Below are 20396 nucleotides of genomic sequence, written 5' to 3'. Positions count from 1 at the left end.
ACTACAATAAAGGTTATGTTAGGTATTGAATGGTCCAAATTGTTGTATTTCATTGTTTATTGGTCAATCTAGCTTTATTATAAAATTTACTGGGGTGTTTTTGTAGGGCTTGGAATGAATTAGGCAATTTACATGTAAAATGCGGTTCAAGATACGAAAAGCTCAGGTCACGAAGGCCGCCTCGGAACGGATTAATTTCGTATCCTGAGGTACCACTGTAATGTGGTTCGAATCCCACAACAAGCTGTAGGTCCCATTGCTAAGTGACCAATTAGTTCTTAGCCGTGTAAAAATATCTAATCCTTCATATCTAATCCTTCCGGCCAGCCCTAGAAGAGTTGTTGATCAGCTCAGTGGTCTGGTAAAACTAATATACAGTATACTTAACTTTGCACCATGACCTAAAGACTCTCCACTTGGACTGGTAGAGCTTGGCAGAAGAGCCTATTCTGCAACTAGCAATAGCTTCTGACCCCCTTCGCAAAAAACCTTTTGCTCTGACGAGGTTCCTGACAGTCTGAATCCTGTTAGGGCCAGGGCAGACAATCCTTGGTGATATCAGTTGAAATGGGGTTGTCTGAGAAGCAATGGACTTTGTGGAAGTAGACTGGGAAAATCCACTAGCAGACTGAGAAAGTCCGGGAACCACTCTTTCCTGGGCCAGAATGGAGCTACTAGAGTCACTGTCACATTCTGGTGTGATTGAAGTTTGTTTAATACTTCTCTAATCATCCTGAAGGGAGGAAAAGTGTAAGCATCTAGACTTGTCCAATCTAGCAGCATTGCATCTGTTCTCCACGCTAGTGATTCTGGAATCGGAGAACAGAAAATAGGGAGGCGATTGTTCCTTGATGTGGTGAACAGGTCTATTGATGGTCTTCCCCATAGCTTCCAGAGGTCCTGACACACTCTCTCATTCTGAGTCCATTCTGTTGATAAAATCCGATTCGCACGACTCAGTTCGTCTGCAATATCGTTCATTTTTCCTTGGACGAATCTTGGGAAAAGTGATCCTCTTCTCGCTCGTCCAGATGCGATCTTAAGCTATCTTGTTGAAAGAGAACAAGTGGGTCCCTCCCTGCTTCCGTACGTATGACAACGGTGTGGTGTTGTCCGTATATATCGCTATCTTACTTCCAGTGACTAGCGGGTCGAATGCTTGTAGTCCTCAGAGGATAGCTTTTAATTCTTTCACATTGATGTGTAAGGTCTTTTCTTGTTAAATCCACAGACCTGATACTTTCCTGTCTCCTAAAAGGGCTCCCCATCCACTGTCCGAGGCGTCTGAGAAGAACTGCAGGTCGAGGTTCAACATGACTAGGGAAAGTCCTTCTTGGTAATCTTTCCCTCAATCGCCACCAACAAAGATCCACTTTTATTTCTTCCGTCAAAGGGAAGACTAGCGAGTCCGGTTGTGTCTTCCGAGACCAATTTGCTTTCAGGAAGAACTGATGCGACCTCATGTGTAGGCGTCCTAACCTGACAAAACTCTCCACTAAAGCCAGGATCCCGAGGAGGCTCATCCATTCTAGGGCTGAGCAGGATGGGCAAACAAGAAATTGTTGGACTGTCAACAGGCATGACTCTATCCTCTTCGGGGAGAGAAAAGCCCGAAAAGCTAGAGAGTCCAGTATCATCCCTAAATAGAAAATCCTCTGAGTTGGAATCAATTGGGACTTCTCCGTGTTTATTAGAATACCCAATTGTTGTGAATCCGAGTAAATACTTGAGGGGTTGTTGACAGTCCGAAGCAGAGGGCTCTGAACTGGAAGACTCTCTTCTTGAAGACGAATCTTAGGAACTTCCTGGAGTTCTGATAGATGGGAACATGGAAGTATGCATCCTTCATGTCGAGAGACACCATCCAGTTGCCCGGTTGGATGGCTGACATCACCGATCGACTGGTTTCCATTCGGAATTTCCTCTTCCAGATGAAGAGGTTCAGAGTGCTTATGTCCAACACAGGTCTCCATCCCCCTGATGCCTTGGGGACTACAAAGAGCCTGTTATAGAATCCTGGGGAGTTCTTGTCTGATACCTCCTCTATGGCTTCTTTGCTGATGAGTTCTACTTCTTTGGCTAAAGCCAATACTCTTGTTGACCCTGTCAAGTACGCTGTCAAACAGATAGGTGTATTGGACAATGGTGGATCTTGCATAAATGGGATTGCATATCCCTCTCAAAGCACCTGCACTTCCCACTGTTCCGCTCCTCTCCGACGCCATTCTTCCCAGTAGTAGTAGTCTCTCGCCCCTACGGTGTGTGAAGGACCTCTCGTTCATTTCTCTGCTGTCTTAAAGGGAGGTTTCTTGGTAGACTTTGAAGTTGGTCGTAGGTTAGTCCTTGGTCTCTGCTGCCACCTCGACTTGCCTCCTTGAAAGGGGTGCTTTTGTAGAGGGGATGCTTTAGCTCCCATCGCTTGAGGTTACTTAGGCCATCTCGCTGACTGTAAAAGGTCATTAGTAGACATTTTTTCGAGGTCCGACAGTACCTGTTGAATGGTTTCTTACGGGAACAGGTGAGACTTACTCAAGGGGGTGAACAAAAATGCAGACTTTTGGTTCGTGGTTAGTCCTCGAGATGTGAAGGAGCACCACCGTTCTCTCTTCTTGAGTACTCCCATAGTAAATAGAGTGCCCAATTCCCCTGAACTGTCTCTCACTGCCCTGTCCGCACAGGACAAAAGATTGAGCCAGTCCTCAGAAAATTCTTCATCCAGAGACTGGCGATCTTCTATTTTTCTGGCTAACGCTGCTATTGTCCAAATCCAGAAAAATTGAAGACCTCGATCACTTTATACAAGTTCTTCACCAGGCGATCCAACTCAGGTGAGGAGAACAACACTTTCATAGCAGAGAACGCTGTTCTTCTGTGTGAGTCTACAAGGCCGGAGAAGTCTCCTTGGGAGGAGACAGATACTCCCAAGGAAGGAACTTTTCCTGTCGCATAAAAATGATATTGTTATGATACAATAAAGTTTGTTCATACTTTACCTAGCGTAATATATATAGCTGTATTTTTCTGAAGTCCGACAGAATTTTAAAAACTTCCGACACCACGCATTGGTCGGCCAGGTGGTTAGTACATTCCCGCGCTGGGAGGCGGGTATCAGGAACCATTCCCATTTTCTATTCATAATTTTTATTTCCACTGTCCCCTGAGGGGAGGTGGGTGGGTACTTGATTACATATATCTGCCAGGTAAGTATGAACAAACTTTATTGTATCATAACAATATCATTTTGTTCATGAAACTTACCTGTCAGATATATATATAGCTGAATCCCACCTTTGGAGGTGGGAAGGGACAGAATAGAAGGATTTTAGGAAACAAATGCATGCAGATGATTTACATCTTGGTTCCACCTGTTAGCATAGCTGGCTTCGTGGTTACTGCCACTAAGTCTTTGCTTGTGCTACTAGAGTTGCCAGCGAGGTAGAGACCTATATAGATGGTGCACTCCAGATGATCTGTCAACAGGGCGAGACCACGACGTGACTAGACCATATTGACCATACCATGAGGGCTAAGAAGTAAAATAAATATATATATATATATATATATATATCACCACCTGACCAACCTAGCCAAAGTTAAGGTGTTTTAACTAACGTACGGCTTAAGAGTTAAGAAGTCGCCGTTGTCGGCGACTCATCAACTAAATTAAGAGCTCTTCCTAACCATTTTCTACAGGATAGGATGAGTGGTACTTCTTGCCCCCAAGATTGTGTCTGCAGACACGTATGGCCCTAGCGAGCAGCAGATCTCATATGCCATCTTGCACATCTCGCAGGGAGTGTGAAGTGAACACAGAGTTGCTTCGCTAAAACATGGTACTCAGGATGTTTACTGAGTTCCATGCTCTGTTGAAATGCTTCCGAGGCTGCGCCCTCACCTCGTGAGCATTTAGATAAAAAGATTTCAAATCTTTGTGCAAACACAATGAAGGAGCATTTTTGAAAGAACTCCTTAACACTAAAGCCAGGGTGTTCTTCGATATGGGCAAGTCTGGTCTTTTTCGGAACACTGCAGATTGCCCGAATGACTTCGACTTTCTTGAGTTTTATGTAGATTAAAACTTGAGAGACCCGACAGGCCACAGGACTCTCTCTGGCTCCTGCCCACTAACTTGTGCCATCCTTGCTTCCAAGCTCCTGGCCCAAGGACAAAACGGGTTTCCATTCTTAGGCCACAACGGAAGGCTTAGAGAGCACACCGCCTTGTCTTCTCTAAAGCCAAAGCTTTGTGACGATGGCTTAAAATTTCACTAACCCTCTTTGTCGTAATCTAGGGTGGTTAGAAGAAGGCCTTCCTGATCACATGCAAGAAGTTAACAGGTAGGAGAGGTTCGAATGCTTTGACATCAACAACTTCAGACTACGTCTAAGTTCCATATTGAAAGCTTCGATCTGGACATGCACAGTCAGTCCGTCTGTACTAAAGTCAGGTGACCAACCAGTTGACCAGTCAGACGAATCAAGGACAGCAAGGCTGTACCCTGAAGACCATAAGGCACTATTCTTCGCTGAAGGATGAGTGTCTGGACTGCCTGGGCGATTCAATCTAAGCAAACCTTGGGGGTGTATCAACGCAACCCAACGTCGTCAGCGAATCAACTCCTGACTCGAGCTTCGAGCTTCTGGTGCCAGGAGAAAGGAGCGAGGAGCAAAAAGGCGATTCAGTCCCGAAGGAAGAATGCCTGACAGTCCAACCTGGTCTCATGTTACACGATCATCGGGGGTGTATAAAACGCAACTGACTTCGTCAACAAGAAACTCAGGGCTACTATATGTCGCCTGATCTCGCACGAGTGTCTGACTCCGAGAAAAACAGGTGAGACAAAAAGTAGATGGTGAGCGAGTTTCGAGATTCCACAGAACTCAAAGATCGTGAAGGGCTTTGTTGTTTGACAGACGCAAATCTCTGAGCCCAAAGGCCGTCAACAACATATTTGCATATTCTTTAATAGTTGTGACTGCCAGCTTATCCCATTCTTCAGACGGAAAAGGAAGACGGTAATCTTATTCCTGTCAACCTCTCGATAGTCTGAACGTAGTCAGACTCAGAGCGGAGAGGTTATAGGTACCTTTCGAGTTAGAGTAGACCGACTCTCTCGGAAAAGGTCCTTGGAAAGTGAACTAGGAAGTATGTGACCTCTGTGAATCCAGGATTCTGAAGGCCAACATGGGGCGATCAGCGTCATTGTCCCGCTCCTCTGTGACGTCATAAATCCTCTTATTACATTTCCTAAGCGATTGAAAAAGGGGAAAAAGAGACTAAACATCCATCCCCGTTCAATATCATAGGATGGCGTTTAATGGTACCGATCCCGGATCGAGAATAAGGGAGCAGAGAAGAAGCCGCCTCTTCGTCCTCAACATATCGAAGAGAAGAATGAAAGGGCGTCCCTAAAGTCTACACAACTCTCAACTTACTTCTAAAGAAAGATTCCACTCGGAAGGAATAGTTGCTGCCGTCGATCGAGGCGATTCGTACGGACTTTTGCAATCCTGTAACGAACCTGTAGAGGATCGTTACATTTTACGCCTGTTGTTATAATAGGCTCTTTCTCGTAAACTCGAACAAGGACCGAGAGAAGATACTTCTTAAGATATGAGAGAGCTGTGGAATATCAGAGTTGATCTGGACCACTGGTTCCCAAAAACTCGTTTCGAGGACTGGAGGGACTACCGAATCGCTTTTACTTCTTTCAGATTAAGATCCAGGACATCTGAAACCCTATCCAGATGTCCGGCACCTTCTTTCTATCACCTCAGGTGATAGACGCACTGAGAGATGTTCAGGAAATCATTCCTAGATCTTGAATAATATTTTCAGTTTCCCGGTAGGAAAAAACTGTGGTCTGAATTGCAGTCTATTCGGGGAAACAAACCTTCTTCAGGAAGGAAATGGTCCCCAGCAAGCCCATCCATTCCCTCCCCGAGTATGCTTACTTCCCTAATAAGGCTGCGCTTTGCCTAAGCAGGAGAGCAAATAAAAGTGCAATGTTGCGGTAGACTCGTAGTTCCATACCGTGCGGTAACGAGCACCGAAAGGATTAAGAGATAACTCTGTTGAACATAGTAAGGCTAAAACGAATGCAACGTTTATTCATTCACGTAAGAAATCCCCTCAATCTTAGGCTAAAGTCCATGATTGTAGGACAGAGATACAGTTAGTCAGTCAATCCCGCAGGAGAGACGTAACCGTCAGCACAGAGATACGGTTAGTCAGTCAATCCCGCAGGAGAGAGAGACGTAACCTACCGTGCATGACAGCGCACGATCTGTTACTGAATACTGGCTCGGTAGCCTCGGTTGGACTGGAGGACAGACAGCGTGACAGCAGCAGCAAGCAGCTTACGAACGTCGTCTCTTAACTTTATGTCTGGGTTGCCAGCTACCCTATACTACGAAGAATAAATGGTCCGTTCATTTTTTGAGGGCAGAAAGACTCTCAAGCTGGTATATTTAAGCGAAACAGAAACGCTAAATATATAGATGCGTTTGTGTCGTCAGAACACTACCATACAACGGTAAAAGATAAATCGGAAACTCCTGTTAGGCTGCAGGGAGTAACGATTAAATGTCCTTAAAATAGACAACAGACCTCTCGGTTGCCATCCGAAGAGGTAACTACAGCAAGCGTATATGACTTGAACCAACCAGAAGTAAAATAACGCAAGGCAAAAAATGAAATTATATCACAATAAAGTTTGTTCCTACTTACCTGGCAGACATATATATAGCTGAATTCGGAAATACAGCTACATACATATCTGACAGGCAAGTTTCATGAACAAAACTTAAGAGAATCGAAGCAGTCGAAGCAGTCGGCTCAAGCTTCTTATGTTATTGGACATAAGCGTTCATTGACGTAGTCTACAAGTCTATTTCTTGTACGAGTCTGCGAATGACGAATGAGAGCTCTTCCGAATCTTGTCAATAAGAGCTTATTCGCTTACGCAATATCAAGTTAATGAGATGTTTGTCATGAGAACTAACCCATTTACGGGACAAAGAGATATTTTGTCAAAGAGGGGATACCCACTTACTTGACAAAACGAAAGTATATTGTCAATGGGGGAAAGTCACTGAATTGACAAAACGTAATCCAGGGAGTCGAGCATTTAATTTTTCCGATTCCCGTCTCAAACGAGGAAGGCAAGAATCCTGTTAAGAGACTGGGTTACGGCAAGTAGGACGACGATGTTCAATTCGGCAGCGTAGTCCCGACTAGAAACTAACAAAATCTATCATCTGAAAAGCCCTTTCAGATGGGCTAAAAAGCTTGCAAAATTATCCTGGGAAGAGGAAGAAACTCTCCAACCAGCTTCCTCTCCCGTATCACAACTAATGCCTGCTAAAGCTTAAAATTATTGGCAGTATGGCAAAGGAAGTCCTGTCTTGCGCTTTCCCTGAAGAGCGTCCTTTTGATGAGTGCCTTTGCAAGAATCCTACTGAACGTTGCCGAGAGTCCTGACGTGCAGGACATCGAGCCTTACATTAACCGTAACTGCCTTATCGCAAAGTCTTGACTGCGGTAGTGGCAACTTAAATTTATTGGCAGAATGGCAAAGGTTGCGGTAGAGCAAACGAGATCTTCCTTAACTCCATCCACCTATGCGAAAAGCAATATTAATTGACAGAGACCTCTTGAATTCACGAAACCCGATGTCTTGCTGGGTTTCGAAGAAGAAGTTGTCTGTTCACTTTAAGCTTCCTCCGAAGCACTGCCTACTTCACATTCTTTGCAGGTGAGGTAGAAGGTATCACCGAAGGTAGAGGTAAAAATTCTTTAGGCCCAAATCTGAAACAAGAGCTTGAAGAGTTCAATAGAAACGTTCAGCCAGGCGACACACCTGGCGTGCGCTGGTTGCACGCTCGGCGTCCACTGGAGCGCGCTCGGCGTCCACTGGAGCGCGCTCGGCGTCCACTGGAGCACGCTCGGCGTCCACTGGCGCGCACGGAGCGCGCTTGGCGTGCACCCGCGCGCGCCTGGAGTCCATCCGAGCGTCCCAGGCGTCCGCTCTCAAAAGCTTCCTGCTACTATGACTTCTTTTACGTATTTCTCGGTGGAAAGACGGACACGAGTTCAGGCGACGTTCGCCTTCTTACTTCTCACTGAAACGCATAACGAGAGAGAGAGAGGACGTGAAGCGTCCTCTTCTATAAAGCTTCTATTTAGAGGGCGCGAGTCCTTCCGAAAGCTCCAACCCCTGCACGGAGAGGACGCTTCGGAGGACGAGAAGCAAACTTTCAGGATTCGTGCACGCGCACGCACTTTGGCAGTCTGGGGATTTTTCATCAGAAACTGCCGAAGGCACGCCAGATCGGTGGGGGTTCCTTGTAACCCTCCTTAGGCTTTCGACATGCTCCCTCCCCGGGTCCTGGGAGTCAAGCAGAGGTCCCGGCCTAGAGGCGAAACGAGGCCGATCTGACGCACCCTCCACTACACAAGGGGTATCACTGCACTTCTGCACTTCACTTTTTACTCTCTAAAGCAAGCACTTTCGATTCTAAGTTACGAATCGAAAGAGTATAAGAGAAAGGGCAATTCCTCTACAGACACTGCTTAGGGCCCGAAGGCAATACTGCAGGGTTAGGAGTAACAATTACAGAAGTAGCACTTCACAGCAATGAAGAAGAGCGAGCACCTCTCGTAGACATATTCATAGCCCGTAGGCCATACTACAGGGTTAGGCAAAATAAAGTCTACAGGAAGGTTAGCAGGTTCACTACCCTGACTTTTGTTACTGATTAATTGCGTACATACGAATCATACGTCTTCCTTACGGAATTAGACATGTTTACTGATTAATTGCGTACATACGAATCATACGTCTTCCTTACGGAATAGACAAAGTCTCACACTCCTTACATGACAAATCTCAACAAAGAAGGAAGACCCATACCCCTCGTACATACCAAGTGCGGATCTACCGAAGCTTTCGGTAGCCACACCCTATCTTTGCAGACAACCCCGTCTGAAACTAGCCTAACTAGATTCAGATATTTTAATTTAAGATAGCGTATGCCTAGCCACAAATCCAAGTAAATAAATCAAAAGATAATTAGGATACTTAGCGGCAATGAAGTTTCCAAAATCCTAAGACGGAGGTACTGAAAACAGGTGTTTTCAGCACCGGCGACAGAAAAATTATGAATAGAAAATGGGAATGGTTCCTGATACCCGCCTCCCAGCGGCGGGAATGGGTACTAACCACCTGGCCGACCAATGCGTGTGTCGGAAGTTTTTAAAATTCTGTCGGACTTCAGAAAATACAGCTATATATATATCTGACAGGTAAGTTTCATGAACAAACCTGTAGGTTTTATTCTGAAGCTTCGACGGAGGGTAGGCAAACAAAGCCTTGCCCTACTCCCTCTTCTTTGCAAGCCACTCTTCTGCTTCTTTCAGTGCTTTCTTCGAGGACTGAGAGAGAACTGGTTTCAGTAAACCTGAAAGCACTGATCTCCTGTCCTTCACGAACATCAACTGAGGAGGCGGCGGCGGCGAAGCTGGCTCAAAAAAGTCTGGATAAGTCTGTAAAAGAAACCTTAACAGACTAGAATAAGCTGAAGAAGCTTTCGATTCTTGGTCTTGTGTTTCCTCTTCCGACAGGACGGAAGACACCCCATCTTCTTCTTCAGTCTGGTTCGTTGCTTTCTTCAAAAAGACCATTAACTCTGGAAGCTGATGTCTAAAAGGACCCAAAGAAGAATCCTCTATCAAAGGTTTGGTCTTTGAATCATCCTTGGTCGAAGTCGAAGTCGTGGCTGTCATACGGCTCTTCTTCAAAAACGATCAACTGGGAGTCGAAACGACACGAGTCGTATGAGGCGAACTCCTATCGATACACGACGAGGCGAGTCGACATCGTAAGCGTGTGAGCACTGGACCGCATGTGAGCATCTAATTTCGGTCGAAGCTACACTATCTGAAGAGGACAGAGGATCTTCCAAGAAAATCTGGTCCGAAGCAAAACTGCAGGAAGGTTGTGGACTCCAGTGCTCCTTGGATTCCTTAATAGGAGGCGATATACCTCTCGCACACGGGGCATGTCTCTTCAATGGACGCGACACTAATTTACTCCACACCTGTTGCCTCGAAACAGGTGACTGCACTTCCGAATCAGACGACAACTGCATGTCACCGATATCTACGCCTTTCCAGTGGTGTTTCTTAGGCACTCGTGGGTTGACTACGTCAACAGAGTTGGCGACTGACCATGGGGAACCCCCACTCCCCCGGTCTCCCTTCGACCTCAAGTATGTCTTCTCCCGGGTGCTGGGGAGCGGGACAGTGACCTTGGCCCAACACTGGCCTTTTCACTTAACTTCTCTGTAAAAGCATGAAAAGACTTCCTTAAATCCATAATGGATTTTGCAAAAAACTCAAATATCTCATCCAGTTTGGACCCTAACATGGAAATGGTGTTGGGATCGGAAACATGGGATACCTGGACTGGAGTACTTGGTACTGAAGTTGGAGGACTATCAATAGTTGAAATATTAGACAAAAGTGGAGAAGATAGCGACGGTTTGTTCTCCTCTAAAGGCACAGGAATTGTCTCTTCACTAGCTTTACTACCAGCTCTAAGAGCTGCTTTCCTTTTCCTATCTTTGTCTATTTTATCCAAATGAGCTTGAAAAGTCTTCCAACCTTGTTCATCTAAACTACAGCACTCATCGCAAGTTAATTCCTTGCTACAGCACTGATCCCTACATTTAACACACTTGTAGTGCGGATCGTAACATAATTTAGCTAATCTAGTTTTGCAGCCACTGCTGCAAAACCTAACTGACGATGAACTAGCTTCAGACATCTTCGCAATAACTGATGAAACAAAACCAACCAAGAAATAGTACATCACCAAAAAGATACAATCCAATATGGCGAGACAAAAGTCGACCAACAAAAAACCACAGGTGTTACTCCGTGGCCGGCAGAAAACGAATTGACAATAGTTAGCTCAGCAGTACTAGGTATTCCCGAAAGTGGGCAGGACCTGTATCACCTACACAAACAATGGCAGCGCCACCACCGCCAGGAAATTTGACTTTTCAACTGCCAGGTAAGAAAGCTTACAGCTAATGTAATTGTTTGGTAAGTCACTTATGTGAAATTATTCTGTACCCTCCATAAGAAGTTTAAAGTGACTGTATTTACAACTTTGTGTGGGGGCTCCTTTACAAGACACTTGTAAATATATGCTAATTTTAAAAAGTTATCATAACAAATAAGAACTAAAATCAGTAATAAATTCTGAGCAGTATATTTATAGCAAAATATTTAAGTGTTTTACTGAGAGGGATACAGTAACTTTCTGTGAGGTATACATGTCTTTAATATTTCTTTGAATTTTCTTTGCAAACTTACAATTATAGCTGATATACTATCATAAAAGATAAGAACTAAAACTAACAGCGATCCTGGGTATATTCATGAGCAAATGGGATAGAGAGGGCAATACACTCCCACATCAAGTCTCAAGGTTTGTACATTGATCCTCCTCTGTCCTGTGCTGAACTAGTACTACAGTTGCCGTAAGTGAAATTTTGGACCAATGAAGTGAAATGAACATCTTTCTCGCTAAATTTATCCAAACCATATGGCATGTAATATTACTCAAATGAGTTACCCAGTCCATTGCTTAAAACATGTTATAGATCATCATATGAGCACGCCCGTTCATTTTGGGATAAGTACTCTATATGTGTGTTAGTTCTTTAATTTGTGTAATTTCTTGTTACACTTGCAAAATGGTGCTCCCCATTTTTCACTTCTTATAAGAAATTGGGTTGAAATGAAGTTTGTATATCGGGGTTCCCCTAAAGTTTTCTTGTGTACCATGGATAAAAACAGCCAAATAACTACCTTTGGTCCCAAAGCTCCACAAACACGACACAGTGGATTAAAGTCAGCAGCACTGGGACTCTCTGAGCCTTCCTCTTTCTCCTGAAAAAAAAGATGTAAACTATTTTAAAGATTTTGAAAAATCAAGGAACATTTTAATAGCTATCATGCAACTACAAAACAACAAAAAACACTGTTACCTATATTCTGGTAAAATTGCTAAAGGACTAGATGAAAGAATATGCAAAAAAATCAGACATACTTCTTACCAAATAATTTTAAGAAATTTCCCTCATATACTATTGTAACTTAACTCAGAAATAAAATGGATCAAAATCTCCTCTGCACTCTTTCACAAAAATAAATAAGGGATAAGGAGTATTTCAAAAACAAAACAATCAAATTAGCCAAACATGTGTGATCTTCCTGATTCCAAGACATAATTCCCTCAATCATAAGAAGATGACTGTCAACTGGCTGGATAACTGCTGTTGTCCATACTGTGCACCTCTTATGAATACAGGTTCTGGTGAGCCTAGGTTATAGCTGCAAGCAATCATCAGAATAGGGGAAAAAAAAATTATAGGTAAATATGCCCACTAGAACGGATGACTAGAACCCAGAATTTGGTCTAAAACTCATCGGGAAAAAAAAATCTTTTAAAGTGACGAGGAATTCTTAACTTAAAAGTCAATACTCTGGACAGACTTTAATTATGGTTTCTATATATGAAAATCTTCACAACAATTTCAAAGTAAAAATATGGTATATGGCCACATTCAACATCATTTACTAGCACAAAAAAAAAAAAAAAAAAAAAAAAAAAAAAACCTGACTGACCATGTCTTGAAGGCTATCAACCAGTTAAGAAGACTGCAAAAATGAAATGATGAATATGCCTAATTTCCATTGATTCAGGTATCAAAAATGTCACTTCCACCACAGTTCCAACAAAACAGGTACTGCTAGCATACGTGTTCATCCCCCTCCTTTAAGATACCTTACACCTCCATGTAACCATTAGGTAACATCAGAAATTTCCATAAGAAATAGGCAGGGAAGAATCTTAAAATTAAAAAGAGAAAAATCCCAAGCACAGACTCTTAGTGGCACTTCCTGGGATGATTTGAAAATGTGAACAGCCTGAATGTCCACTAAGATGATTTATATGATAAAAATTAAGTTTTCATAATAAAACTAATATTGTAATACTTACCTGAACACCTGAATTAGCCCTGGTCACTGACCAGCCCGGACTATATCCCCACATATTTAACCCCTAAGTGGGTAATTTTAACTGACAAGTGTTACAAACGCTGCAGGTAAAATCTAGTCAAATGAGTTACCTGCGTTACCGTTGGCAACGCTGCCACAAATACCGGCCACCAGAGGCCTGTCTCCTCAACTGAATCATTCACTATCAAATTGAAGTGGGGAGGAGCGGGTGGGAATCATTCAGGTGTTCAGGTAAGTATTACAATATTAGTTTTATTATGAAAACTTCATATTACAATACACTCCCTGAACACCTGAATTAGCCCGATTAACAACATTTACTCGGAGGTGGGATCAATCTAATTCAGCCCGACCTGTCCACGGAACATACACAGGTAACTCATAAACAACCTACCATGTATAAAAGCATGTATCCTCACCTAGTTATCTAACTCGGAGGTGAGGATGTTTTCAAAGAAAATACTTAAACATCAGTGTTGAGTCTAAGGTACTGTCTGAGTCAGAAGTACCTCCCGTGTGATAAGCTATACTTCTTATTCATTGAGGTAAAAACAAATCTCCTCACCTGGTTGTCCAGCTCAGTAGGTGAGGATGCTTGCAAAGGAAGTACCATACCATCAGTGTCGAGTCCAAGGTACTGCCTTAGTCTGAAGAACCTCTCATGTGGTATTCTATACCTCTCATGTATGGAGGGGAAATGGTGAACCTCCCATGTGGCTATCTAGCCTCTCATGTATGGAGGAGAAGTTGAGTGTGCAGGACCTTCAGTTCTCTACTGCTTACTGATGTAGATGACTTGTGCTAAAGAAGTTGTAGTTATTCCAACATGACCATCGGGATCTGCCTAACCTCAAGGGCCTAAGGAACAATACACTCAGTCTAAGCTTGACCACAGAAACACTAGAGTTCATAAACTATAACTGCCTCCCTAAATTTCTAACCCTAAAGTTCATTTAGACTATCACTGCCTCCCTAAACTTCTAACACCCTAACTCTACCAAGCCAACTATAAAAATGAGTTACCGCAACGACAGGACCCCCCGAGTAACTTCTCTGAAGAAACTGAAATTTCCTAAGGTACGGTGCTTTGAAAAACCACACCAACTCTCAAATAACCACCTACACGATCGCCGACACCAAAACATTCCTTCGGAAGGCAAAGGGTAGCCCTCCGCAATACTTTGTGCCCTTGGATTGACTAAGAACCCCTTCTTATGAATGTCCGGATAGCGCTGAGGCAATGATTTAACAAGAAGTTCCCTCTTCACCTTGACAAGAACATAGTATAACCAACAGAAATGTTAGTCTGGTATGCAAACCCCCTCAAAACCAAAGTGAAGAGGTTATCATACAGCCCAGGCTCAGAGAAAGACCCATCAACTCTCACCACATCCACACAGAGTGGGACCAGGCCTCCCACTGGCTGTAAAATGTGTCTTCCAAATACGAGCCTCATGATCCATAACCCCTACCACACGAATCAATAAAGGAACCCAATAGAGAAAAGCCTCAACTGACTCGTAAACCAGAAGTCAGACTCCGGCAGAAGAGTTACCCGCTACCTCATACAGAAAGTGATGCTAGCCTAAGTCCTTCCCCAAAAACTGTCCGACCCGCCAAAACCAGATCAGCCTGCTTGATGTTTGAGAGATTGCTGGTTTGGTTGAATACAACGTATCAAACATTACTTGAATTAACTGTGAGATTCCTCCGGAGCCTGGAGTGCAGAAAGAGAGAATGGACAAAGTCCACGATCCGTTATACTCCCTTCCTTCGCCGGAGAAACAAAAACCCAAAACTAGCAAACAAGTCCCTCTTCAAAGGTATCTATCCTCTGTCAGACCTGTCTGGCCAGACCGGAACAGGAAAAGGAGAAAGGCTGAACCACCACAAGAGCAGCACCCAAGAACCCAGAACTTACTAAGCCTGGCTGCTCAATACCAAACAACATACAAGATCCCATCATATCTGAGCCAACCGATCTGATTCCGCAACGATACACCAACAAGAAGATAATAAACTCCTGAGCAAGTCGTACTCAACTGCGCAACCCTGCACTCCCCCCAGACATGATGACGTAACCCCTGTCCGACCACTGTCCACCCCCTCTCACAAGAGCCAACCATCACCAGTTTTCTAAACCTGTAAGAGCTAGTCTCACTTGACTGCGCACACCCTCACTACCCAGTGACGATAACATTACACCTCAGCCGAATATACCTTGGCGATGAACGCCCACCCCTGTGAGTCAACCCCACACTGTTGCGCCAACATGTACCAACCAAGGCGATGACATAACCTTGAACCAGTCTCACTTGACTGCGAAACTTCGCACTCACCAGTGACTATGACACGACACCTGGCCGACTACAATGGGCGAGCAACACCCCCTAAGAGCAAAGAGGTCGCAAAACGCGATCCAACTAATGCCCGTTACCATTACTAAACCTGGACTGGAGTCCGAAGCAAGTGAGGGAAGGAAGTACTCCCGGAGTCAAGGCCAAACCCACACTGAAACCCCCTAAAGGTGGAACAGAAAAAGCAGCAAGAAAAAGCTGAGAAATAAGCAGAGAGAGAGAGAGAGAGAGAGAGAGAGAGAGAGAGAGAGAGAGAGAGAGAGAGTCACTACGAGTAACCATCAGAGCATCTAGCGTCGACGTTGTGCATCATTGTCTAAGCCATACCTCCTTACAGCAGCGCTGTGTGTTGACAACAAGCTTGTGTAATTGTAATTTAATTGAAAAGTAATCAATTACATATTCTAAGGTAATTAAATGTAACTCTTTACACTAATATTAATTTCAGTTGTCACTGTAATTTGATAATACGACTGGTAATTATATTTGTAACTGTAATTGACATAAGCATAATGTAATTACTGACAGCAATTTGTCTGCTCAATGGATGAAGACGTTATACAAACGAATTCCGTCACCGGAGGGAATTTCTTGGAAAGCAATGAAATGTACACATTCCTTATGATATCTGATTATATGGCACAAGATACCATTATTGACTGTTAAATGTCAACATAGTTGAAAACACGTCTTCCCTCAAGACGACAAACATGGCATAAGTGAGGAAGAGTTGTTACATTAGTCATGCAAGCCAATCAGGACAAGAATGAGTTAAATACAGCGACACAAACTCGTAATCACCATCAGCTGATTCCAGAACGAGAAACTGACTGCTGAGCTAGTATTTATACTACGCTAATATGATGATACATATAGTACACTTATAATGCTGAAGTTGGACAGCATCTGATCTTCATTCTTGTTCGATTACATTTCATACTGAATTATTTAAGATCAGATTCTCGTTTTGTGTTCAATTTAAACCTGTACTGAATTATCTGAAGTCAGAATGCCTTGAGCCTACAGCATTAGCCACTACTATAAAAATTACTCTACTTACATGTGGTGCAGCGAATACTTTAGGCTAGGCTACTGTATATGCATTCGATATATCATCGTGAACACTAGGCTAGCCGTAGTTATTCGATTTCTCTACATACTGAATTATCGTAAGTCAATATGCATTGAACCGAGAATTACTTGATATTAACAATTACCATACCGTGTACGTAGAGGAAAGGAACCTTTAAGATGAAGGAGCAGTATTCAACATTTCAGAACCCGACAGACCAGAAACCAGACTTGAACGACCAACCATGGCCTAGTGTAATGGGAAAAATATTACTTTAATTGTTAGTGATTTATTTAGGAATTGATTTATCATCCTTCTCTAATATCTTTGCACAGCTGATGTAAAAGTGATTGGAACTGTGAAATGTTTTCGTTTTTGTTGTGGACACGAGTGTGGCAGTGTAGCCAGTCCCTTGTTTTTTTTTTCTCTCTCACTGAGTATGGGAGCGCTGCCCTGAATCTTTCGTCTGCATTTTGGTAACACTAAAAGACACATGTAAAGATCACGAATGCTTTCATGTGAGGAGAACGCCAGCCGTTCCACCCTTTCATATTGGTTATTTTACCAAGTTATTAATACAAATGATCATCTATCCCTTGCAAGGGATCTAGTCTAGAAATCTAGTCCAAGGGATCTAGTCCAGAGATCTAGTCTAGAAATCTAGTCCAGGAGTTCTGAAGACTAGGTAAATTAATCAAGTCCAGGAGACTAGGCCTGGGAGAAATTTGGCATGATGTAATGAGTAATAAAGAAACAAGCTGAATACCAGGAATTTTCTTCAATACCCCTAAAATGGAAATCAGCACTTCAATTGCCTCCCAGTGGGAAGACATCACCTTGCCTCCTCAGTAGTAAGACCCATACACACAAGGAATATCATGTAATAGCAGGTAGGACAGGCCTACCCTATTTCCCAGGCAGCATAAACGTCAGTCTTCATACCCATTGTGTCAACAATGACACAGTACCATTCTCCGACCCATGTCTCCAGACAAGAAGACTGACAACAGTGCATATGTACAATAGTATTATTATCTTTGTATATGTATACTAATGTTATTCTTATTCTTGTATCTTAATGTCGTGGTGAGGGAAAATCCTCCCGCGACACTAGAAAGCTTTTGATACAAGGAACTCAAAGCAGGAAAAACCCAGAGAGGCTCTAAAGACAAACTGTCCCTCTATAAACTAGTACTATCATAGAAACCGACCCGAAGAAGCCTGCACTTCTCTTCCTGAACACTATGTAGCCTATTATCCCTACTCGTCTGTATCTGACCTAAATTTTCATCATCCTCAGAACTTACACATTGAGGGAAGGGGAAGTCTGCTGCCAATACTGCCTGCTCCGTGCCGGGGGGAACCGGCAGAATCTACCCACTCGGAGGCTTGGGGTTCTCCATGACCCCCGCCACCCGTTAGGGCTGGTTCTGGAACAAGCAGGGGGGCTGAAAAAGAATGATTAGAATCAACTAGTATACTATTACTACTACCATTATCTCTATTTTTAGTTAAATTATACGTCAGGCTAGAAATAGGCTAAATATACTAGATGATAACCTGTCCACTAATATCTTGGATAACTAACTCTAATGCTTCCTTGTCTCCTGACCAAGAAAACATCTCTGACTGGTATTACACTGAACCTTCCTACACGAAATAACAAACAGAAAGTCGATCATGTGTGAGGGTTCTCATCCTACGCTTGCAGAACCGATGAGCACCATTTCCCAGCAGTAGTAGGCTCGATCGTCGAACTGTAGATGAAACAGACAGCGAAGACGTTTATTTTGTAACTCATCCATAGCGAGTACAAAGTACCTATCCATAGTCAAATCGGGAGAGAAACGTTAATAGCAGTCCAAAGTTGTCTTCTGATATCCAAAATGCGAAAACTCTTTAAATGGGGTCGGGCTAGATGACCAAAAGTTTGCCTGATTTGGGACCAATCCGCACAGCATGGCGAACAAGAAACAACTGAGGAACAGGCCTTTGGTGGCTGGTATTTGCAGCAGCGTTGCCAACTGTAACATAGGTAACTCATTTGACTAGATTTTGCCTGCAGTGTTGGTAACACTGACAGTTAAATCACCCTCTTAGTGGGTAAATATGTGGGGATATAGTTCGAGCTGGTCAGTGACCAGGGCTAATTCAGGTGTTCAGGAAGTATATTGCAATATGAATATTCAATACCATAGAAGCATAACCTACATCCCTTTGCACATCATACAAGAATATCCATCTTTTTTAATGCCCATGTGCAAGTGAAAAGTATTCCACTTTTTCATCACTCAAAGCAATGGGTTGGATAATCAAAAATTAAGATTAACAACTAGTTGTGCCCGATGTAGCCTAACATATAGTATTTGGCACTCCACTGTCAACACTAAATTCTTCTATGGGGAGGGGGAGTCAAAATGATTTACATACTATACCTAGTATGTCATTTCCTATCATGAATAACAAAGACAGAAAAATACTATTACCTCAGCTGGAGTTGCACGGTAGTAATCATTTTCTCTTCGTAGCTGCGATCTAAAAACACGAATATTTGAGGCATCATTTTCCTCACTGCAGTCTGGATTTCGACAGACAAAAACAAACACTGTCCTGGAGAGTTAAGTGAAAAAATGTTGCATATGAATATTACACAAAATACTGTATACACAAGTTCTCATAATAAATCAAATACAGCCCAAAATTTTAAATACTAAACTTCAAGTCCCTTGAGTAACAAACTACAAACTTTTACATTTCACTTATGATATACCACTCCTTAAAGGTAAATGAAACTTTGAATCTCCTAAATGTGTAACCTGCCATTACAAGGCCAATTTACTTATTACATCACAAAGATCATTCTCTGCTCCAGTAGGCTGAAATAGTTATGGGTGAAACCCCCCAAATAAAGGAAAGCTTTATAATACAAGAAGTAGTGTGGAAGTTACTAAGCCTTCACATCTGACTGAGATTAGTAAAGTGTATACCAGTACTCAACAGAGAAGCGTTTCCTCTTCTTCCCTACCAAAGAGGTTAAATTGGAATTCTTACAGTTCTAAGGAAAACACAGCCTTTATACCACTCTCAGCTCAAAGGCAAAAAGATAAAACAGTATTCCTTTTACAATAGCCTTATGGAGAGTGCTTGCAATAAATTTACTCTTTTAACTACCTATGCATACTGCAAAGTAAGAGAGCTTAAAAGTAAATAATTCAAAGGAAATCTTTCCAGAGGCTCAAAAGAAGCTGCAGATAAAATTTAGACCTATGTTTACATTCCAGAGATATTAATGATGAGTTGCAGGGGCTTCAATCTCAACTGATCTCAACACCTTATGGTGCTGATTATAAGCCAGATCTAAATGCACAAGACATATTACCAAAGAAAGCATGGAACAATAACCCTGAATGTAGACAGCAAAAAACTTCTCCTATATCTAAGAAAGCAGAAAAACCTCTGATGTCCACAGGGGTACAGGTGCTGAAAATTCCTCTAAAATAGATCCTGAGCAATACACAAACTGCTGCTTCTGACACAAGGCCACAGTTGACTTCCACTTGATATGGATAGAAGCCATGATACCTTTAAAAATCCCCTTGAGAGGAAACAGCCAAGCACCTCCAAGTACAGGCAGTCCCCGGGTTACGACGGGTTCGACTTACGAAGGTCCGAGGTTAAGGCGCTTTTCAATTATATTCATCAGAAATTATTTACAGGGTTACGACGCCTACAACGCTGATCTGGCACAAGAAATGACACCAAAAATGCAAAATAATTAATATTTAAAGTTTTTTTGATGAAATATGCAATAAGAATGCAGTTTACATAGTTTTTAATGCACCCAAGGCATTAAAAGTAAGGTTTTCTTAGGA

The 20396-nt window shown here is 42.8% G+C and overlaps 1 protein-coding gene across 1 annotated transcript in view; it reads right to left on the bottom strand.

Moving 5' to 3' along the window:
• LOC135214458 (programmed cell death protein 2-like) overlaps nt 1-20396 on the bottom strand; it is a 101452-nt gene that overhangs the window by 34730 nt on the left and 46326 nt on the right. The window contains exons 3-4 of the mRNA XM_064248781.1: nt 19011-19134; nt 11881-11961 (exon numbers count right to left, since the gene is read on the bottom strand). Of these exons, the coding sequence (XP_064104851.1) occupies nt 11881-11961; nt 19011-19134 (205 nt within the window). The remainder of the gene's footprint in view (nt 1-11880; nt 11962-19010; nt 19135-20396) is intronic.

The sequence above is a fragment of the Macrobrachium nipponense genome, chromosome 45, assembly GCF_015104395.2.
Source record: "Macrobrachium nipponense isolate FS-2020 chromosome 45, ASM1510439v2, whole genome shotgun sequence".
Classification (NCBI taxonomy): Eukaryota; Metazoa; Arthropoda; class Malacostraca; order Decapoda; family Palaemonidae; genus Macrobrachium; species Macrobrachium nipponense.
Note: the sequence above shows the minus strand (reverse complement) of the source record. Positions and strands in the feature narration are given on the sequence as shown.